Source organism: Salmo salar, chromosome ssa10, assembly GCF_905237065.1.
Source record: "Salmo salar chromosome ssa10, Ssal_v3.1, whole genome shotgun sequence".
Taxonomy (NCBI): Eukaryota; Metazoa; Chordata; class Actinopteri; order Salmoniformes; family Salmonidae; genus Salmo; species Salmo salar.
The window spans coordinates 51,981,075-52,005,018 of record NC_059451.1 but is presented as its reverse complement, the minus strand read 5'-3'; the positions used below and the strand labels follow the sequence as shown (position 1 = coordinate 52,005,018).

Sequence of the window (23,944 nt, the reverse complement as noted above, 5' to 3'; positions counted from 1 at the left end):
AAACAACATGTAAAGGAAGCTCTCATTTCAAATAGGCTGCGTGTCATATTAAACAGGTCGCTCGTCTTTTCAGTTCGCTGCAGCTAGCGACTGGTACAAGCTGCAACAAACACTCAAACTGGACAGTTTTATCTCAATCTCTTCATTCAAAGACTCAATCATGGACACTCTTACTGACAATTGTGGCTGCTTTGTGTGATGTAATGTTGTCTCTACCTTCTTGCCCTTTGTGCTGTTGTCTGTGTCCAATAATGTTTGTACCATGTTTTGTGCTGCTACCATGTTTGTTGTCATGTTGTGTTGCTACCATGCTGTGTTGTCATGTGTTGCTGCCTTGCTATGTTGTTGTCTTAGGTGTCTCTTTAGGTAGTGTTGTCTCTCTTGTCGTGATGTGTGTTTTGTCCTATATATATATATATATATATATATATATATATATGTATGTATGTATATATACATGCATGTATGTATGTTAAAAAAAATATATATTTTTTTTTTATCCCAGCCACCGTCCCCGCAGGAACCCGTTTGCCTTTTGGTAGGCCGTCATTGTAAATAAGAATTTGTTCTTAACTGACTTGCCTCGTTAAATAAAAACATTAAATGCAGGAGTGGCTTCAGGATAAGTCTCTGAATAGCTCCCCAAATACAGGTGTGCCAAGCTTGTAGCTTCATACCCAAGAAGACTTGAGGCTGTAATTGCTGCCAAAGGTGCTTCAACAAAGTACTGAGTCAGAATACTTATGTAAATGTAATATTAATAAAAAATCAAATTTAAAACAAAAAAATATATAAAATGAACAGTCTAAATAGATTAGGAGACAGGGAGCTTAAAGAAAATGTGATTATTTAGGCTATATTATTTAACGGCTATAGCCTACAAATAAATAAATGGGGAAGCGAGTTCGACACACTAGGCCGGTAGGGACATTTCACCTAAAATGACACCCTAATCTGACTGCCTGTAGCTCAGGACCTGAAGCAAGGATATGCATATTCTTGATACCATTTGAAAGGAAACACTTTTTAAGTTTGTGGAAATGTGAAATTAATGTAGGAGAATATAACACATTAGATCTGGTAAAAGATAATACAAAGAGAAAAACATACGTTTTCTATTTCTTTTGTTCCATCTTTGAAATGCAAGAGAAAGGCCACGATATCACTTAGGAGTCTAGGCGCAATTTAAATGTTGGCCACTAGATTGCAGCAGTGTATGTGCAAAGTTTTAGACTGATCCAATGAATACATTTAAAAAAAATGTTCTATTGAGTCTTTATTTAACTAGGTAAGTCAGTTACGAACAAATTCTTATTTACAATGACGGCCTACCAAAAATCAAAAGGCCTCCTGCAGGGACGGGGGCCTGGGATTAAAAATAAATTCAATAAAAATATAGGACAAAACACACATCACAACAAGAGGGACAATACTACATAAAGAGAGACCTAAGATGGCAACACATCATGGTAGCAACACATAACAACAACATGGCAGCAGCAACACATGACAACAACATGGCAGCAGCACAACATGACAACAACATGGTAGCAGCACAAAACAGGGTACAAACATTGTTGGGCACAGACATTTTACATTTACATTTTAGTCATTTAGCAGATGCTCTTATCCAGAGCGACTTACAGTAGTGAATACATACATTTCATTTCATGCATTTAAAAAAATACAAAATTGTACTGGCCCCCCGTGGGAATCGAACCCACAACCCTGGCATTGCACACACCATGCTGGCATTGCAAACACCATGCTCTACCAACTGAGCCTCAGGGAAGACAACTTCACAAAGGGCAAGAAGGTAGAGACAACAATACATTACTGTTCAAAATGTTGTATCAAGTATGCCCGATCCCGTACGTCCACAGTTTCAGCCCCCCTCTGGCAGGCTGTGCCCGATCCCGTACGTCCACAGTTTCAGCCCCCCTCTGGCAGGCTGTGCCCGATCCCGTACGTCCACAGTTTCAGCCCCCCTCTGGCAGGCTGTACCCGATCCCGTACGTCCACAGTTTCAGCCCCCCTCTGGCAGGCTGTGCCCGATCCCGTACGTCCACAGTTTCAGCCCCCCTCTGGCAGGCTGTGCCCGATCCCGTACGTCCACAGTTTCAGCCCCCTCTGGCAGGCTGTGCCCGATCCCGTACGTCCACAGTTTCAGCCCCCCTCTGGCAGGCTGTGCCCGATCCCGTACGTCCACAGTTTCAGCCCCCCTCTGGCAGGCTGTGCCCGATCCCGTACGTTCACAGTTTCAGCCCCCCCTCTGGCAGGCTGTGCCCGATCCCGTACGTTCACAGTTTCAGCCCCCCTCTGGCAGGCTGTGCCCGATCCCGTACGTCCACAGTTTCAGCCCCCCTCTGGCAGGCTGTACCCGATCCCGTACGTCCACAGTTTCAGCCCCCCCCTGGCAGGCTGTGCCCGATCTCGTACGTTCACAGTTTCAGCCCCCCCCTGGCAGGCTATTCCAGAGGCTGGGGGCATAGTAACTAAAGGCTGCCTCTCCATGCCTCTTGGTCCTAGGCTTTGGGATAGTTAAAAGGCCAGAGGACCTAAGGGACCTACTGGGTACATAACTTAAAAGCATGTCTGACATGTACTGGGGTGCACAATCGTGGATTTATTTAAAAACCAAAAGAAGAATATTAAAATGAATTCTAAAACTCACAGGCAGCCAGTGTTGAGACTTTAAAACCAGTGCAATATGTGCTTTCTGTCTGGTCTTGGTCAGTACCCGTGCTGCAGCATTCTGTATGTTTTGCAGTTGACCAATGGCTTTCTTGGGTACACCAGACAGGAGAGCATTACAGTAGTCAAGCCTGCTTGTAATAAAAACGTGGATGAGTCTCTCTGTATCAGCCTTAGAGAGAAACGGCCGCACCTTGGCAATGTTCCTCAAGTGGTAAAAGCTATTTTGGGCACATTCCTAATGTGTGATTCAAAATTTAGCTTAGAATCTAAAATAACACCTTGGGTTTTTTACCTGCTGTTTTATCTTTATTGCCCATGAATTAAAATGTGCTGCCAGATTCTCTCTCTGTGCTTTGACTCCAGCAGTAAGTTACTCGGTATTGTCTTTATTCAGCTGGAGGAAGTTGTGAGCCATCTAAATATTTAAATCACTTAATGCAATCTAATTTGTCCGTGGAGATAACATTTCTGTGTCACCAGAGGATTTTAAGTTGTGTATGGTCTCTGTAACAGTGAAAATCAATGCTGTGCTTTCTGATAACAGTGCCAAGGGTCGGCTCCTCACTACACCCATCTGTTACCGTAGGAGGGTCGGCTCCTCACTACACCCATCTGTTACCGTAGGAGGGTCGGCTCCTCACTACACCCATCTGTTACCGTAGGAGGGTCGGCTCCTCACTACACCCATCTGTTACCGTAGGAGGGTCGGCTCCTCACTACACCCATCTGTTACCGTAGGAGGGTCGGCTCCTCACTACACCCATCTGTTACCGTAGGAGGGTCGGCTCCTCACTAAACCCATCTGTTAACGTAGGAGGGTCGGCTCCTCACTAAACCCATCTGTTACCGTAGGAGGGTCGGCTCCTCCCTACACCCATCTGTTACCGTAGGAGGGTCTGCTCCTCACTAAACCCATCTGTTACCGTAGGAGGGTCGGCTCCTCACTAAACCCATCTGTTACCGTAGGAGGGTCGGCTCCTCACTACACCCATCTGTTACCGTAGGAGGGTCGGCTCCTCACTAAACCCATCTGTTACCGTAGGAAGGTCGGCTCCTCCCTACACCCATCTGTTACCGTAGGAGGGTCGGCTCCTCACTACACCCATCTGTTACCGTAGGAGGGTCGGCTCCTCACTAATCCCATCTGTTACCGTAGGAGGATCGGCTCCTCACTAATCCCATCTGTTACCGTAGGAGGGTCGGCTCCTCCCTACACCCATCTGTTACAGTAGGAGGGTCGGCTCCTCCCTACACCCATCTATTACAGTAGGAGGGTCGGCTCCTCACTAAACCCATCTGTTACCGTAGGAGGGTCGGCTCCTCCCTACACCCATCTGTTACAGTAGGAGGGTCGGCTCCTCCCTACACCCATCTGTTACCGTAGGAGGGTCGGCTCCTCCCTACACCCATCTGTTACCGTAGGAGGGTCGGCTCCTCCCTAAACCCATCTGTTACCGTAGGAGGGTCGGCTCCTCCCTACACCCATCTGTTACCGTAGGAGGGTCGGCTCCTCACTAAACCCATCTGTTACCGTAGGAGGGTCGGCTCCTCACTAAACCCATCTGTTACCGTAGGAGGGTCGGCTCCTCCCTACACCCATCTGTTACCGTAGGAGGGTCGGCTCCTCCCTACACCCATCTGTTACTGTAGGAGGGTTGGCTCCTCACTAAACCCATCTGTTACCGTAGGAGGGTCGGCTCCTCACTAAACCCATCTGTTACCGTAGGAGGGTTGCCTCCTCCCTACACCCATCTGTTACTGTAGGAGGGTTGGCTCCTCGCTAATCTTGTCCTATCATAAAGACAGCCTTGAAACATTGTTCATCTCTCTCTTTCTCTACTTTCCTACCTCCATCTATCTCTCTCTCTCCATCTCCCCCCTCCCCCTCCAGTGGAGAGTCTTCAGAACCTGTTGCTGTCTGGTGTGAGAGAGCCAGCTTCACGTCTAGAGGAGGGTTCAGGGTCCGGGGCTCTGCCCAGGAGAGCAGACACCTTCGGGGGCTATGACAGCAGGCCCATCATCCTCAACAAGAGTGAGTCCACTCCGTCTGCCTGCTCTGAGCCCCGTATCCACAAAGCATCTTAGTGTACGAATGCTGATCTTATCTCTGTCCATAGAATCATGTATTATGATCTAAAAGGCGTTTCACTCTGTGTTTGTGTGCATGTTAGAAGGCATTGTGAAGAAGAAGAACCACAGTGGAGGGGATATAGCCAGAGACGGGACCCAGAAAGGCTGCTCTGATCCCCAGCTTACGAAGATCCAGGCTAGTCAGACCCTGGAGCAGCCACAGGTGGGTCAAATACACACACCCTACACAACAGTGTGTAATGTGTGTGTGATGGTCTGTGTGTGTAATGGTGTGGGGGGGTATGAGTGTAATGGGGGGGTTATGTGTGTAATGGAGGGTGGGTGTGTAATGGTGGGTGTGGTATGTGTGATGTACAGGCTGATGAGGAGGAGGAGGCCTCTCCAGCCACCTGGAACCCCATCTGGTCCAACACCTTCCCTGAGGCTGAGGTAGGAGATGTGCTCATTTCAGTTGGTATTTTAACCTCTGTTAAACCTGTTTGGGATAGGCGTGCCGCTAGCGGGACACCTTATCAACATCCGTTGAAATTGCAGAGCGCCAAATTCAAATTAAATTACTATAAATATGAAACTTTCATGAAATCACAAGTGCAATACATCAAAATAAGCTTAACTTGTTGTTAATCCAGCCGCCGTGTCAGATTTCAAAAAGGCTTTACGGCGAAAGCAAACCATGCGATTATCTAAGGACAGCACCCAGCACACAAATGCATAACAAATCATTTTCAACCAGGGAGTTGTGACACGAAAGACAGAAATAGCGATATAATATATGCCTTATCTTTGAAGATCATCTTCTGTTGGCACTCCAAAAGGTCCCAGTTACATTACAAATGGTCCTTTTGTTCAATAAAGTCCTTCTTTATATCCATAAAAACTCAGTTTAGCTGGCACGCTTCAGTCAATAATCCACTCGGTTTCCCTCCTTCAAAATGCATACAAAATGAATCCCAAACGTTATCAATAAACTTATCCAAACAAGTCAATCAACGTTTATAATCAAACCTTAGGTACCCTAATACGCAAATAAACGATAACATTTAAGACGGAGAATTGTTATTGTCTTTACCGGACAAAAATATCAAAGAACGCACTCTCATTCACGCGCTTGGAAACACTACAGCCAAAATGGGAGTCACCTAGAAAAACTACAATTTCTGGCTCATTTTTTCAAAAACCAGCCTGAAACTCTTTCTAAAGACTGTTGACATCAAGTGGAAGCCCTAGGAACTGCAATCGGGCACGATTTCGCCCGAAGTTTCGCCTGCCATATCAGTTCTGTTATACTCACAAACATTATTTTAACAGTTTTAGAAACTTTAGAATGTTTTCTATCCAATTATATGCATATCCTAGCTTCTGTGCCTGAGTAGCAGGCAGTTTACTTTGGGCACGCTTTTAATCCTGATGTCAAAATACCGCCCCCTATCCCAAATAATTAAGCTTCTTCAATCCTTATGTGTTATTATGGTTACTATAAGGTGTGCCCAGAGTGTCCAAACCATCAGTATAAAACAGTTGTGTATCTATGGCTCTAACCTACAGTTGTCTGTTGACCTTCTCTTTCCTAATGTTTCTGCCTCAACCAGTTCTTTGACCGGGTGCTGATGCTGTCTCAGAGACTCTACAGCCTGCAGGTAAACAAAACCACAACACTCACGTTTCCCTAGATACCCTCTCGACAACCTCAACATACTCCACATGACATGTAGCTCTCCTCCTGTCCTGTGTGACTGGGCCATGAACAGTCAACAGAACTGCAGTCTTCTTACCAGGGCTAGACCCCGAAACCAGTCTGTTTGCATGTCAACACAAATGTTACAATGACATCACATGGAGACTGCTAGACTAACCTTTTGACTGGTTATGGTCTTATGCTTTATGCTTTCAAGAAGTTGACCCACATCTCTCCTCCCTTCCCCCCCGTGCTCTTCTCTCCCCCCCCCGTGCTCCCTTCCCCTCCTGTCTCCCCTTCAGGCCATCGTCGCCAAGCAGGACAGCCACATCGAGCTGCAACGGGCCTCACTCACCGAGCGCGCCTCCTTCCCTGGCCGTCACCGCGGCAACGTTCTCCTGGAGCAGGAGAAACAGAGGACGCTGGCCCTGCAGAGGGAGGAGCTGGCCACCTTCCACAAGCTGCAGTCACAGCACCGTCAGGAGCAGGTGGGACTCAGTGGAAATGGCAGCGTTCTTAATTTGATTTATTGTAGCCTTCCGGGTTGTCTTCATTCCAACTCCGCGTGCAGGTGATTAAATGTCACTGTGTTAAGAGAAAGAAACCATGTTAGTATGAGCATCATGATTATTTCTGCACAAACAAAAGGCCGTGGCCCCCCATCGAAACCTCTTTCTCAATGCTAAGGATCCAGAGCAAGTTCTGCACATGTTATTTTACACACAAAATGTTTTCTATGTAGCTGCTGCTCACCCCCCCCCCCCTTCCCTTCATGGTTCTCTCTTTACTACCACCCTCTTCTGAACCTTAATGATGTAGCCTATGTCTCTACCTCATATTTCTCAACAGCTGAAATAAAAACCCTGCCAAAACATATATATTATGAAGGCTTTCAACCTTGTCTTGGAACGGATATTACAGTTACACAATTAGGACGCTACTACTTTGACTGGCAGTCTTCCTCCTGCTATAGTCAACGTTTACAATGATGATTACATCTATAATTAGACTGGCAGTCTTCCTCCTGCTATAGTCAACGTTTACAATGATGATTACATCTATAATTAGACTGGCAGTCTTCCTCCTGCTATAGTCAACGTTTACAATGATGATTACATCTATAATTAGACTGGCTGTCTTCCTCCTGCTATAGTCAACGTTTACAATGATGATTACATCTATAATTAGACTGGCAGTCTTCCTCCTGCTATAGTCAACGTTTACAATGATGATTACATCTATAATTAGACTGGCTGTCTTCCTCCTGCTATAGTCAACGTTTACAATGATGATTACATCTATAATTAGACTGGCAGTCTTCCTCCTGCTATAGTCAACGTTTACAATGATGATTACATCTATAATTAGACTGGCTGTCTTCCTCCTGCTATAGTCAACGTTTACAATGATGATTACTTCTATAATTAGACTGGCAGTCTTCCTCCTGCTATAGTCAACGTTTACAATGATGATTACTTCTATAATTAGACTGGCAGTCTTCCTCCTGCTATAGTCAACGTTTACAATGATGATTACTTCTATAATTAGACTGGCTGTCTGCCTCCTGCTATAGTCAACGTTTACAATGATGATTACATCTATAATTAGACTAGCTGTCTTCCTCCTGCTATAGTCAACGTTTACAATGATGATTACATCTATAATTAGACTAGCTGTCTGCCTCCTGCTATAGTCAACGTTTACAATGATGATTACATCTATAATTAGACTGGCTGTCTGCCTCCTGCTATAGTCAACGTTTACAATGATGATTACATCTATAATTAGACTGGCTGTCTGCCTCCTGCTATAGTCAACGTTTACAATGATGATTACATCTATAATTAGACTGGCTGTCTTCCTCCTGCTATAGTCAACTTACAGTAGTGAATGCGTACATTTCATACATTTTTTCCCGTACTAGCCCCCCGTGGGAATCGAACCCACAACCCTGGCGTTGCAAACACCATGCTCTACCAACTGAGCCACAGGGAAGACATGCTGTCTAGATGGCTGCATATAACTCCCCACTTGAATTTAGCATTGGGGCAAAAAATCTCTGTTTTAACCAAACACAGGTTGATATTTCCCCTGTCAATAGAGAGCAATAATAATGGCTTGTTTTGGTAGGCACCATCTATAATAGTTTGAGCATGTCTACCATGTATTTTGTGTACAACATTCATCGCCGATCGAGTAGGGGGAGGAAGCGGCAGGGGAGCACGAGCAGCAGCCGAACACGGAGGTCGGGTGTGGCAGTGAAGACATATTGAAATTGCAGTTGGTCCAGAACAGAGCAGCACGTATTGCACATAGATCTACACAGAGGGTGAATGTCATACCCTTTACAGACAGACTTTACTGTATTTTGCGTATAAAAAAAGATCTGGCAATGTGTTTTTTTAGAACCCAATTCATAATCCCATTTTTAGCACATTCTTGCTAGGATAAGCCTTTGATTATATCTCCCATGCCGGCAAGTTGAGGAGCAGGAGTAAACATGGATTTGGTGTTTTTGCTATTTTATTAGGATCAAATCAAAGTTTATTTGTCACGTGCGCCGAATACAACAGGTGTAGTAGACCTTAGTGAAATGTTTACTTACAGACTCTAACCAATAGTGCAAAAAAAGGTATTAGGTGAACAATAGGTAGGTAAAGAAATAAAAGAACAGTAAAAAGACAGGCTATATAAAGTAGCGAGGCTATAAAAGTAGCGAGGCTACATACAGACACCGGTTAGTCAGGCTGATTGAGGAAGTATGTACATGTAGATATGGTTAAAGTGACTATGCATATATGATGAACAGAGAGTAGCAGCAGCGTAAAAGAGGCTCAATATACACCATAAGAAAAAACCTAGAAAGTAATATTTTGAGTTGAATGATGTTACTGGTGTGTGCAGCTGATAGGCCACATGGCTGAGCCATGCGAATGAAATCAATAGTTCATTCAACTGACAAACTCTTAGGCTGCCCTGATCAGTCACCACATATTATATAGTAGGCTGAGAATATAATGAAATATAACGGAATCAAATACAAATAATATTTTTTCCCACACAACTTGCGTCATGGCAACATGTGGAACCGCTGTCATTTAAAAAAAAAAGATGATATTTTGAAACTGAGCCCCCGGCAAGCCCATGCTTTTGATTTACGTTTCATGTCTTTCCTACCTTCACTCTGCTTTGTTAGGGAGCAGGCGTGCGGTCTTAAATTAAAAGTATATTCCTCATGATATGTGAGTCTTGTGTTCATATTTCACAACCTCCCCGGGATTTTGGAGTTGCCTTTACGAGATCAAGCCATACAACTCTCCTTCCGTGGCCTCCAACTGCTTTTAAATGCTAGTAAAACTAAATGCATGCTCTTCAACCGATCGCTGCCCGCACCCGCCCGACTAGCATCACTACTCTGGACGGTTCTGACTTAGAATATGTGGACAACTACAAATACCTAGGTGTCTGGTTAGACTGTAAACTCTCCTTCCAGACTCACATCAAACATCTCCAATGCAAAATTAAATCTAGAATTGGCTTCCTATATCGCAACAAAGCATCCTTCACTCATGCTGCCAAACACACCCTCGTAAAACTGACCATCCTACCGATCCTCGACTTCGGTGATGTCATCTATAAAATAGCCTCCAACACTCTACTTAACAGACTGGATGCAGTCTATCACAGTGCCATCCGTTTTGTCACCAAAACCCCATATACTACCCACCATTGCGACCTGTACGCTCTCGTTGGTTGGCCCTCGCTTCATACTCATCGCCAAACCCACTGACTACAGGTTATCTACAAGTCTCTGCTAGGTAAAGCCCCGCCTTATCTCAGCTCACTGGTCACCATAGCAGCACCCACCCGTAGTACGCGCTCCAGCAGGTATATCTCACTGGTCACCCCCAACGCCAATTCCTCCTTTGGCCGCCTTTCCTCCAGTTCTCTGTTGCCAATAACTGGAACGAACTACAAAAATCTCTGAAGCTGGAGACTCATATCTCCCTCACTAGCTTTAAGCACCAGCTGTCAGAGCAGCTCCCAGATCACTGCACCTGTACATAGCCCATCTGTAAACAGCCCATCTATCTACCTACCTCATCCCCATACTGTATTTATTTATTTATCTTGCTCCTTTTTTATTTATCTTGCTCCTATCTCTACTTGCACTTTCATCTTCTGCACATCTACCATTCCAGCGTTTAATTGCTACATTTTACATTTTAGTCATTTAGCAGACGCTCTTATCCAGAGCGACTTACAGTAGTGAATGCATACATTTCATACATTTTTTTCCCGTACTGGTCCCCCGTGGGAATCGAACCCACAACCCTGGCGTTGCAAACACCATGCTCTACCAACTGAGCCACACGGGACCTGCTATATTGTAATTACTTCGCCACCATGGCCTATTTAAATAAAGGTAAAATAAAATAAATAAATAAATAAATGTAAAAAAGCTAAATAGACCTACACTTGATTTAGGCTTCATTATCGCAAGCTAAATGCTTCTGTTCAGTGATAGATGAGCAAACGCATAGATGAGCTATATGGCAGGTAGCCTAGTGGTTAGAGCGTTGGGCCAGTAACCCAATGGTTGCTGGATTGAATCCCCGAGCTGACCATGTAAAAAATCTGTCATTCTACCCCTGAGCAAGGCAGTGTTCCCCCCCCCCCCGCACCTCTCTAATTCAGAGGGGTTGGGTTGAATGCATTCCCTTTACCACCTCCACTTATTTGCCCAGCCAGAGAATTAACCAAATATACAGACAGAGATTCAGTTAAACAAAGTCACATTGATTGATTTAAGACAAGTTACAGGCTTTTGGTCAAGAGTAGGCCTAGGTTACTAAGTGATTACGAGTCAAGAGAAAAATAATCCACTTGTTAAACTACAAAGCATTCTGGCAAAATGTTCTGATCAGTGTTGATAATTGAGCCAACTAGACAAGGTGATTATGAGCAGCACTCACATCAACTTAACATTTCCACAGCCTAATTGTATTGTAGCCTAACCAATATCCAAACGGAGATTTTAGTGAAAAGAAAATGTATTGATTTATTAAGATGAGCCCCCCCGCGCTTGTCTCAAAGCAACGCGAAACGATGCTGAAATAGTTGACCGTTAGCCTATTGCTTCAAATGTATTACAATAGAATAATTGGATGATTTTGGGAGTTTCAGTAAACAACTATTTGATGCCTATAAAAAAATAAAAATCTAACACATGCGAAGAAATATTTTGCCAGGGAACTTGCGGGTTCCAGAAAATCCTGAACCGCGGCTACTCCAAAGAAAAACTGCATTATACCAGTCTGCATGAAGTAGAGATGAACCTTGTGTTTGTCCCCAGGCTCGCTGGGAGAGGGAGCGGGACCGCCACCAGCTGCAGGCCGAGGCCATGGAGGGGATGCTGAGGCAGAGGGAGGAGGACTGCAGGAGGCTGGAGGAGAAGCTGGCGGAAGAGAGGGAGGACCTGGAGAGACAGAGAGAGATGTACCAACAGGATCTGGAGAGACTGAGGGAGTCGACCCGCACAGTGGAGAAGGAGAAGGAACGCCTCGAGCAGCAGAGGAAGATCAAGAGGAAGACCATTGAGGTGGGGATGATGTCTCTCACTCTCACACACACACACACACACACACACATTACACTTACACCCTATGTCCATTGGTATCGCTCTGCTATCCGTACCAGCACCAGTCGCATATGGCTAAAACACGACTTGCCCCAAACCCCACACCTCATTGGTGGTTAACAACTAAAGCTTTGAAGTTATCTGGTGACCTACCAACCCATTTCACCAAGCCATGTCCCAGTATCAAGCCAAGACCCAAGAATGAGGAATTCCACTCGATGGCACAAACTCAAAGTAAAAATTGGCTATATCTTAAACATAATTTTCTTTGATCTTTTTGGTCTTAATTTAAGGTTAGCATTGTGGCTAGGGTTAAGGGTAGTTTTAAAATCACATTTTAAGAAGATAAATTGTGGAAATAGGCAGTGTTTATGACGTTGTGGCTGTGGTAACTAGTGACGACCAAGAAGGAGTGGTTGGCCCTGATCCGCCATTTTGGAAACCCACACTGATCTCTTCTCCCCATCGAGATGGAGGACTCATCTTTGTATCGTCTGTGACAGCATGGCCAGCTCCATTGATGCAATCTCAATTTTGAAGTAGTTAATTTTCTTCTTCAGGATTGGCTGATCCCTCCTGATGACCCGGTTGGACATGACTCCAACAGGGTCACCAGGAGGGATCAGCCGATGAAGTTGGACGCCCCACCCAGTTGACAACATTAAAATGGTGGAAGCCCTAAATGGCACTGCCTGTGTTAACACTGCCTTTTGTCCACTACAGGCCTCTATCATGTTCTGTTTCCCCCTCATATCTTTCCCCATCCAGCATTGCAATCACCTCTGCTGTGTTTCAGTGTTCCCTTTGCTCTGTCCCTATGCCAGAACAGAGGCACACAAATACTGAAGATACTACCTCCCTCCCTCCCACCCCTCCCTTCTTTGTTCCCTTCCTCCCTCCCTCCTTTGTTCCCTCCCTCCCTCCTTTGTTCCCTCCCTCCCTCCTTTGTTCCCTCCCTCCCTCCTTTGTTCCCTCCCTCCCTCCTTTGTTCCCTCCCTCCCTCCTTTGTTCCCTCCCTCCCTCCTTTGTTCCCTCCCTCCCTCCTTTGTTCCCTCCCCTCCGTCCATCCCTTCTCCCCCCTTGTCTGTCTGGATTCCTATAACAGCCCACACACCTGCCACTTCCCTTAGACTGTTTACTGATGGGCAGTGTGATAACCACAGCAGTAGCACAGTAATGGGGGAAACACACACAGATATCTGAATACAGTTCTAGCTAGTCAACCAGGACGCCACCCACGCAGGGAAATAGTCTCTATCCTTCTCTCTTTCCATCTCTTTTACTCTTCAACAACAACAAAAAACTTGTATTGTGTGAGTTTGTTTTAAATGGAGTGTCGTTAGCTCAACTAGTGGATGTCTATGGGAACAGCTAGCATGTCATTGAGCACAGAACAGTACTAGCATGCAGCTGACATGAATTACCTGCTACATTACAGCCTCATATCATTAAATGTATCTGGTCATTCACGCCGGCAGGCAGGACTGTGTTTCACCCGGAACATTCTGCAGACAGGCGGATGCCCCTGATAGCCAGAGCTGACTTCTGGGTATTAGTTGGTTTGACTTGAATTGACTGGGTTAGCCATCTGAAGTGAGGAGTTAACTACCATAACCACAACATGGTTCAGGTACAACATGGCGATTCTGGCTGGCTACTAGTCAGATCAAGGCCTGCCCAACTCCACAGGAAGTGGAGGGAATCTCCCTTGAGTCCCTAATGATGAGGATCTTTGGCTATGTCCGTGGCTAGAAACAGGTCTCTCTGTGGTGGCATAATGCAGAGAGTGACTAAGTGACTTCAGAGGGTGACACAACTTGTTGTTAGTGAGTGAAGTGATGAGAGCATTGTATTTGGTACAAATCATTCCCTGAGTTCTAGACCTCAGCTGAATCTGGTAATGAATGGTGTGGCTGTTGAACAAGTGGAGGAGACTAAATGACTTAGTGTTACCTTAGATTGTCAACTGTCATGGTCAAAACATATAGATTCAATGGTTGTAAAGATGAGAAGTCTGTCTGTAATAAAGAGATGCTCTACTGACACCGTACTCCACAAAGCAAGTCCTGTAGGCTCTAGTTTGATCTGATCTTGATTATTGTCCAGCCATGTGGTCAAGTCCTGTAGGCTCTAGTTTGATCTGATCTTGATTATTGTCCAGCCATGTGGTCAAGTCCTGCAGGCTCTAGTTTGATCTGATCTTGATTATTGTCCAGCCATGTGGTCAAGTCCTGCAGGCTCGAGTTTGATCTGATCTTGATTATTGTCCAGCCATGTGGTCAAGTCCTGCAGGCTCTAGTTTGATCTGATCTTGATTATTGTCCAGCCATGTGGTCAAGTCCTGCAGGCTCTAGTTTGATCTGATCTTGATTATTGTCCAGCCTTGTGGTCAAGTCCTGCAGGCTCTAGTTTGATCTGATCTTGATTATTGTCCAGCCATGTGGTCAAGTCCTGCAGGCTCTAGTTTGATCTGATCTTGATTATTGTCCAGCCATGTGGTCAAGTCCTGCAGGCTCTAGTTTGATCTGATCTTGATTATTGTCCAGCCATGTGGTCAAGTCCTGCAGGCTCTAGTTTGATCTGATCTTGATTATTGTCCAGCCATGTGGTCAAGTCCTGCAGGCTCTAGTTTGATCTGATCTTGATTATTGTCCAGCCATGTGGTCAAGTCCTGCAGGCTCTAGTTTGATCTGATCTTGATTATTGTCCAGCCATGTGGTCAAGTCCTGCAGGCTCTACTTTGATCTGATCTTGATTATTGTCCAGCCATGTGGTCAAGTCCTGCACGCTCGAGTTTGATCTAATCTTGATTATTGTCCAGTCGTGTGGTCATGTGCTGCAAAGAAAGACCGAGTTAAGCTGCAGCTGGCCCAGAACAGAGCGGCACGTCTTATTCTTCATTGTAATCAGAGGGCTGATATAAATACTATGCATGCCAGTCTCTCTTGGCTAGGAGTTGAGGAGAGACTGACTGACTGCACTTCTTGTTTTTATACGAAACATTAATGTGTTGGAAATTCCAAATTGTTTGCGTAGTCAATTTACACACAGCACTGACACACACACACTTACCTCAAGACATGCCACCAGGGGTCTTTTCACAGTCTCCAGGTCTAGAACAAATTCAAGGAAATGTACAGTTTAATACAGAGTCATTAGTGCATGGAACTCCCTTCCATCTTATACAGCACAAGTGAACAGCAAACCTGTTTCAAACAACCAATAAAGCAACGCCTCACAGCACGCCTCTCCCCCATGTGACCTACTTGTTGTGTGTATGTACTGATATGTACTGATATGTACTGTGTGTGTAACTGATGTTTTTCAGCTCTGAGTAAGAGCTTGTTTTGGCCTGGCTGTTTTCTCCTAGGCAGATGACATTCAACACAACAGCCTTTTCATTTGAAAATCAGTGACACAAAGACTGAGCTCTGCTCTGGGTTGGGCTCTGAGCCAAGCTGATAACATCACAAGACATTTCATCAAGATCTGTCATTACTGCTCTTCAGCTAACCTTTAGCTACAGTTAGCTCTCATTAAGAAAACTTGTTTAGGCTCTATTGTCATATTTTGATAGTCAAATATGTATTTATTTAAACTGTTGTGGCTGCTCTTCAAAGATCTAAAATCTAATCTCAACTGATCACACTGATCACCCAGTTCAATGTAACAGTGATAGGTTTAGGATATTCCATGATACTGGAATTTGCCCTATATACATCATGAGGTTGCTACAACCTAGCCTACCAATGAAAGTTTATAACATAGGTGCACAGGTCAAGGAGACAAATTGGAGTAATCAAGGTGAGTGACACATTCAGTATTGCCTTGCCTGCATCTAGCTGATCTGGGGTGTAATCATTAGTCCAAACCGTTGTAAAACGTGTGTCCCCAATCACTGCCCTGGGGAATTGGGATCTTTTTTTAGACCAAAGCAAAAGGTGCCTCCTATTGGCCCTCCAGCACCACTTCCAGCAGCATCTGGTCTCCCATCCAGGGACTGACCAGGACCAACCCTGCTTGGCTTCAGAAGCAAGCCAGCAGTGGGATGCAGGGTGGTATGCTGCTGTCCCTCTGTTGAGGCTACTGTAGTACAGTGGGTTTTAATCCGTTATTTGGTGACATGAATATATTTAGTGTAGCTTAAACAAAAAAATGTTACTTTTTATAGATTATTAAAAAAAATGTACTATGAAAATTCTTCTGAAATTCACTGAGTAGGATGGTCCTCCCGTTCCTCCTCTGAGCCTCCGCTGCTGTAAAGGACACCAGTATGTCTGCATCACTGCACACTTTCCTCTGCACTCTAACGTAGGCACCTTAGTGCAGTGTTTTGATCAAGTAAAAGGATCGCTGCATGACGCCAGAACTGTGCTTCTTAACCCCCCCCAGGCTTGGTCACGTGTCTGACGTCTCACTGTATTCTATTCATTCACTGTCACTGTATGATGTTTTGTATTCCTCACCCCCCCCACTATAACACGGTAGCTTGGTGATGTGTGGTGAGCTTGCTGGCATACAAACGCTGCTGTGGCATCACTCAGGTGGGTCAGAGTGCTTCAGTACATACTCCTTTGCAATGAGTCCACTCTTCTTACTATGTAAAAGGACATTGAAACATTGTCTATCACAATATCCACTCTATTTTCAAGCCATTCATCAACTCCACGTCTTTCTGCCTGTCTGTCACCTGATCCTACTTTTTCTATATGTTTTGGTTTTGTTATATTGACATTTATCCAGACAGTGAGGAAATTGGAGGTGGGAGAAACAGTTGGAAGGGTGGACGCTGGGATTGAAACCCTCTGCACTACCTGGTCGTCCTCTGTGATATAATATGGCTTTCTGACAGTGTTGTCGTGGTCTGTCAGACTGTCTGAGTGGTTCTACGGCTAACTCTGTCAAGGCCTCTGGGGGTCAAGGCCTCTGGGGTCAGCCAGGGCTCTTAGTCACTTCCTCTCCTCCAGGTAAGAACTGTTATGCTCCTTACATCAGGCCTGTAAACCTGTACTCACTCACACCAGACTTGCTATCCTCAGGGCACACATTCTGTTGTCTTGAGTATTAGCAATCCCATGTTAGTGTGCAGTGCTCTGCCCCTGCTCTGAGTTATGTAGCCTACATTGAGACTGAGAAGAGGATGATTTCTAAGGCATTTTGTGTCTTTTAAATAAAGTTTTGTTTCGGCCGGAGTGGTGGTGCTAGTACTACGAGCTTTTCTGTTTTCTTTTCTCAGAGCAGGCAAGTTAGGCCCTCCTGCTTGAACAGGAATAAGCCCTGTTAGCTATTTGGGTTAGGGGTACGCAGCTCCCTTCCCAAGGCATTGTGTATATGGAAACAGGAAACCCACCTGTCTCAGCTGGAGATGAGTATCCAAGGAGTCTGATGATGACAAAAAGACACTATGTATAATTAGCTGTTTGGCAGGCAGCCTCTCATTAATAAAGCTGCTGGAGCCCAGCCAGGCCTCATTTGCTCCCTGGAAACCCCGTATTTACATGTCTTTACCATGGGCATCTTGGAGAGGAAACAATGGAACGTCTGTGTGCGTGGGGGTGTGCGAGTGTTGAGAGAGAGAGAGAGGGGAGAGCACTAGCCAGCACAGAACCCCACTGCATAACTGAGTTATCACCTCGGGGCACTTCTATCCTCCAGAGCTGAGCGGGCTGCAGCCTCAGAAGAGGCCTCAGTGTTCAGTGTGTTCAGTGTTACCTTTCACAAACAGACACGTATCCAATCGCTCAGCCTGACGTATCCAATCGCTCAGCCTGACGTATCCAATCGCTCAGCCTGACGTATCCAATCGCTCAGCCTGACGTATCCAATCGCTCAGCCTGACGTATCCAATCGCTCAGCCTCACCTACCCACGCGCTCAGCCTCACCTACCCACGCGCTCAGCCTCACCTACCCACGCGCTCAGCCTCACCTACCCACGCGCTCAGCCTCACCTACCCACGCGCTCAGCCTCACCTACCCACGCGCTCAGCCTCACCTACCCACGCGCTCAGCCTCACCTACCCAATCGCTCAGCCTCACGTATACAATCGCTCAGCCTGACGTATCCGATCGCTCAGCCTCACCTGCCCATGCGCTCAGCCTCACCTACCCACGCGCTCAGCCTCACGTATCCAATCGCTCAGCCTCACGTATCCAATCGCTCAGCCTCACGTATCCAATCGCTCAGCCTGACGTATCCAATCGCTCAGCCTGACGTATCCAATCGCTCAGCCTGACGTATCCAATCGCTCAGCCTCACCTACCCACGCGCTCAGCCTCACCTACCCACGCGCTCAGCCTCACCTACCCACGCGCTCAGCCTCACCTACCCACGCGCTCAGCCTCACCTACCCACGCGCTCAGCCTCACCTACCCACGCGCTCAGCCTCACCTACCCACGAGCTCAGCCTCACCTACCCACGAGCTCAGCCTCACCTACCCAATCGCTCAGCCTCACCTGCCCACGCGCTCAGCCTCACCTGCCCACGCGCTCAGCCTCACCTGCCCACGCGCTCAGCCTCACCTACCCACGCGCTCAGCCTCACCTTTCCAATCGCTCAGCCTCACCTTTCCAATCGCTCAGCCTGACGTATCCAATCGCTCAGCCTGACGTATCCAATCGCTCAGCCTGACGTATCCAATCGCTCAGCCTGACGTATCCAATCGCTCAGCCTGACGTATCCAATCGCTCAGCCTGACGTATCCAATCGCTCAGCCTGACGTATCCAATCGCTCAGCCTGACGTATCCAATCGCTCAGCCTGACGTATCCAATCGCTCAGCCTGACGTATCCAATCGCTCAGCCTGACGTATCCAATCGCTCAGCCTGACGTATCCAATCGCTCAGCCTCACCTACCCACGCGCTCAGCCTCACCTACCCACGCGCTCAGCCTCACGTATCCAATCGCTCAGCCTCACCTATCCACGCGCTCAGCCTCACCTACCCACAGCGCTCAGCCTCACCTACCCACAGCGCTCAGCCTGACGTATCCAATCGCTCAGCCTGACGTATCCAATCGCTCAGCCTGACGTATCCAATCGCACAGCCTGACGTATCCAATCGCTCAGCCTGACGTATCCAATCGCTCAGCCTGACGTATCCAATCGCTCAGCCTGACGTATCCAATCGCTCAGCCTGACGTATCCAATCGCTCAGCCTGACGTATCCAATCGCTCAGCCTGACGTATCCTATCGCTCAGCCTGACGTATCCACGCGCTCAGCCTCACGTATCCACGCGCTCAGCCTCACGTATCCACGCGCTCAGCCTCACCTGCCCACGCGCTCAGCCTCACCTGCCCACGCGCTCAGCCTCACCTGCCCACGCGCTCAGCCTCACCTGCCCACGCGCTCAGCCTCACCTGCCCACGCGCTCAGCCTCACCTGCCCACGCGCTCAGCCTCACCTGCCCACGCGCTCAGCCTCACCTGCCCACGCGCTCAGCCTCACCTGCCCACGCGCTCAGCCTCACCGCCCACGCGCTCAGCCTCACCTGCCCACACGCTCAGCCTCACACATCCACCCAGGCTTATTCTCCCTCACACTGACTAAGCTTGACCGACTGACACACATGACGTCTCCTGTCATCCCTTCCACCCCTCACACAGTGCCCCTTGCCCTGGGATGCCAGGTCATGCCCCAGCGGTCACATGGGCTGCTAGCAGGCAGGGGAAGCCCCCTAATACAGCTGGACGCATCTGCCTCCCAGCCCTCTGGGACCCAGGCCCTCCCAGCCCTCTGGGACCCAGGCCCTGCCAGCCCTCTGGGACCCAGGCCCTGCCAGCCCTCTGGGACCCAGGCCCTGCCAGCCCTCTGGGACCCAGGCCCTCCCAGCCCTCTGGGACCCAGGCCCTGCCAGCCCTCTGGGACCCAGGCCCTGCCAGCCCTCTGGGACCCAGGCCCTGCCAGCCCTCTGGGACCCAGGCCCTGCCAGCCCTCTGGGACCCAGGCCCTTCACTCAACTTTCCTCGAAGGTGGTTATTAGTGTGACAATGCAGACAGTGTTTAGAGTTTTTTTTATTTTTGTTGCTTTGGGATTGTGTTGTAAAAGCCTGTTCCAAAATGTCTGCTCAGCAGAAAGAGCAGCATGTGTTTCTGATTGCTCTTCAACAGATTGTGTTTCCTTTAATGGTACAGCGGCTCTGTGCTGAGTTAAGACGCTGCTGGCGCACGGCGCCGGGTGCTGGGCTGGCCCTTTAGAAGCAGGGTTAAAAGATACCTCAACAGTCATTTAAACCTGACAAGCAGTGTTCTCTCTCGCTCGCTGCTGCACACTGCAAACCATGGCTGCCGTGCGCAAACATACAATTCCAAAGCAAGAGGGTTCCAATTCACATGGCAAACCAAGTTAGGTCAGAGCCATAGAACAGAGATCAACAAACTATTATATTATGTTGTTACCACAGGTTCCATGACAACAGTATTCTCCTTTATGTTGTTACCACAGGTTCCATGACAACAGTATTCTCCTTTATGTTGTTACCACAGGTTCCATGACAACAGTATTCTCCTTTATGTTGTTACCACAGGTTCCATGACAACAGTATTCTCCTTTATGTTGTTACCACAGGTTCCATGACAACAGTATTCTCCTTTGTTGTTACCACAGGTTCCATGACAACAGTATTCTCCTTTGTTACCACAGGTTCCATGACAACAGTATTCTCCTTTGTTGTTACCACAGGTTCCATGACAACCTCAATCTAAAGCATTGTAATTGTCCTGCACATTTTGGTGCCAACTGAAACTGAAATATCTATATCCCGAGTTGAACTTGTTGAAACTACTTGCACATGTGACTCAAAATGGCTTCTCATCCTCCAATTTTATGTTATTAATTGTGTGTATGCACAGTGCATTCGGAAAGTATTCGAACCCCTTGACTTTTTCCCCCCCAAAATTACTTTACAGCCTTAATCTAAAATGTATTTAGTTTTTTTTCCTCATCAATCTACACACAATACCCATAATGCCAAAGCAAAAACAGGTTTTTAGACATTTTTGCACATTTTACATATGTATGCAGACCCTTTACTCAGTACTTTGTTGAAACACCTTTGGCAGCGATTACAGCCTCAAGTCTTCTTGGATATGACTCTACAAACTTGGCACACCTGTATTTGGGGAGTTTCTCCCCATTCTTCTCTGCAGATCCTGTCAAGCTCTGTCAGGTTGGATGGGGAGCGTCACTGCACAGCTATTTTCAGGTCTCCAGAAATGTTCGATCGGGTTCAAGTCCGGGCTCTGGCTGCAGAGATGGTTGTTCTTCTGAAAGGACTAGAGCTCTGTCAGAGTGACCATCGGGTTCTTGGTCACCTCCCTGACCACGGCCCTTCTCCCCTGATTGCTCAGTTTGGCCGGGCGGCCAGCTCTAGGAAGAGTCTTGACGGTTCCAAACTTCTTTCATTTAACAATGATGGAGGCCACTGTGTGCCTGGTGACCTTCAATGCTGCAGACATTTTTTTGGTACCCTTCCTCAGATCTGTGCCTCGACACAATTCCTTCGACCTCATGGCTTGGTCTTTGCTGAATTAAGGAATGAATGAATGCTCTCCCTTTCCCCCTCCCAGGTGATGCCCTTCTCTAGCAGTCTAAATGGGGATCTTCTGCTGGGCGTGGGCAGTAGCGGCAGCGTCGGATCAGACCTCACCCTCCCCCAGAAGGTCCTGGTTCGTCACAGCCCTTCTGTGGCGCCCGCAGACTACCTGGAGCGTCCTGAGGTTCTGGCTCGGGGACAGAGCGCCAACGCCACGGCGTTGCCGGTGAAGAAGGAGGTGCCTCTCCACCTGTGCAGCACCACCAACCAGCAGCACAAGCAGGTGGGCGTCCAGCAGCAGATCCCCACCAAGCTGGCAGCCCTGAGCTCAAAAAGTTCGAAGAGTGCCAAGGCCACCCACCGCACCGACAGCACAGGTAAGACCAGCCACAACACAACACCACCACCCTACAGTAGGATAGCAGGTCACTCCCTACTAATGATCTATGATGTAATGCTGATCTACGATGTAATGCTGATCTACGATGTAATGCTGGTCTATGATGCAATGTTGGTCTATGATGTAATGTTGGTCTATGATGTAATGATGATGATGATCTAATGTTAAATCCAAGATGGCGTTACAGTCGGACGTCTGTTTTTGTCTTGTCCCGTTCCGTGTCTATATCGTTTTCTTCATATATATTTTTTTATTCAAATTTCCATCTACGGACTGAACATACTCTCCTGCAACCCGCCTCACCCAATGTGGTATGGATCTGCTACCTCCACCAGAAGCTAGCCAGGTAACTAGCTACTAGCTAGTAGTCAGTTAGCCACTGCTAGCGGTCATCACTGTTAACTCGGACATCAGCCAGCCTCAACCTGGTCAATACCTGCCAGTCTGCACAGCGCGATATCAACCCAGAGCATATCGGACTGCTTTTTCTCTACCACATCTCCGGATGTCACATCTCCTGGCTAACGTCTCTGTCCCGAAGCAAGCACCAGTTTGACTGTAGCTAGCATCGACCTAGGCCCATCTCCCGGCTAGCCGAAGAGGTCCATCAGCCAATTCTTGGGCTACAATACCTTTTGCCAATTGGCCTGGACTGCCGACCGGGAGCCCCGCCAATCAATCACGACTGGTCTGCCGATGTAACCGTCCGAGGTGGTTTCAACAGACTCTTCCGTTGCGACGTCCCTGGAGGCCCATCTGCTAGCCCCGCCCCGCTAGCTGTCTGAATCGTCGCGTCTCCAGCTCGCCTAGCGTAGTAGCGACTACTGAATCGGCTCCCTGACTCATATATTGCTACTCACTGGACCCTATGATCACTCGGCTACACATGCCTCTCCCTAATGTCAATATGCCTTGTCTATTGCTGTTTTGGTTAGTGATTGTCTTATTTCACTGTAGAGCCTCCAGCCCTGCCCAATATGCCTTAGCTAGCCCTTTTGTTCCACCCCCCACACATGCGGTGACCTCACCTGGCTTAACTGGTGCCTCTAGAGACAAAACCTCCCTCATCGACACTCAATGCTTAGGTTTACCTCCACTGTACTCACATCCTACCACACCCTTGTCTGTACATTATGCCTTGAATCTATTCTTCCTCGCCCAGAAATCTGCTCCTTTTACTCTCTGTTCCGAACACACTAGACGACCTGTTCTTATAGCCTTTAGCCGTACCCTTATCCTACTCCTCCTCTGTTCATCTGGTGATGTAGAGGTTAACCCAGGCCCTGCAGCCCCCTGCACCACTCCCATTCCCCAGGCACTCTCATTTGATGACTTCTGTAACCGTAAAAGCCTTGGTTTCATGCATGTTAACATTAGAAGCCTCCTCCCTAAGTTTGTTTTATTCACTGCGTTAGCACACTCCGCCAACCCGGATGTCCTAGCCATGTCTGAATCCTGGCTTAGGAAGGCCACCAAAAATCCTGAAATGTCCATCCCTAACTATAACATTTTCCGACAAGATAGAACTGCCAAAGGGGGCGGACTTGCAATCTACTGCAGAGAGAGTCTGCAGAGTTCTGTCATACTATCCAGGTCTGTGCCCAAACAGTTCGAGCTTCTACTTTTTTTAAATCCACCTTTCCAGAAACAAGTCTCTCACCGTTGCCACTTGTTATAGACCCCCTTCAGCCCCCAGCTGTGCCTTGGACACCATATGTGAATTGATCGCCCCCCATCTATCTTCAGAGTTCGTACTGTTAGGTGACCTAAACTGGGACATGCTTAACACCCCGGCCATCCTACAATCTAAGCTAGATGCCCTCAATCTCACACAAATTATCAAGGAACCTACCAGGTACAACCCTAAATCCGTAACCATGGGCACCCTCTTAGATATCATCCTGAC

At 47.3% G+C, this 23,944-nt stretch overlaps 1 protein-coding gene across 8 annotated transcripts in view; it reads left to right on the top strand.

The window, feature by feature from the left end:
- Positions 1-23,944, top strand: part of arhgef18b (rho/rac guanine nucleotide exchange factor (GEF) 18b) — a 93,964-nt gene that overhangs the window by 60,726 nt on the left and 9,294 nt on the right. For all 8 annotated transcript variants that reach the window (XM_045687926.1, XM_045687929.1, XM_045687925.1 and 5 more), the window contains 7 exons: positions 4,589-4,729; positions 4,869-4,990; positions 5,146-5,217; positions 6,378-6,425; positions 6,766-6,951; positions 11,820-12,065; positions 21,673-22,015. In XM_045687926.1, the coding sequence (XP_045543882.1) occupies positions 4,589-4,729; positions 4,869-4,990; positions 5,146-5,217; positions 6,378-6,425; positions 6,766-6,951; positions 11,820-12,065; positions 21,673-22,015 (1,158 nt within the window). The remainder of the gene's footprint in view (positions 1-4,588; positions 4,730-4,868; positions 4,991-5,145; positions 5,218-6,377; positions 6,426-6,765; positions 6,952-11,819; positions 12,066-21,672; positions 22,016-23,944) is intronic.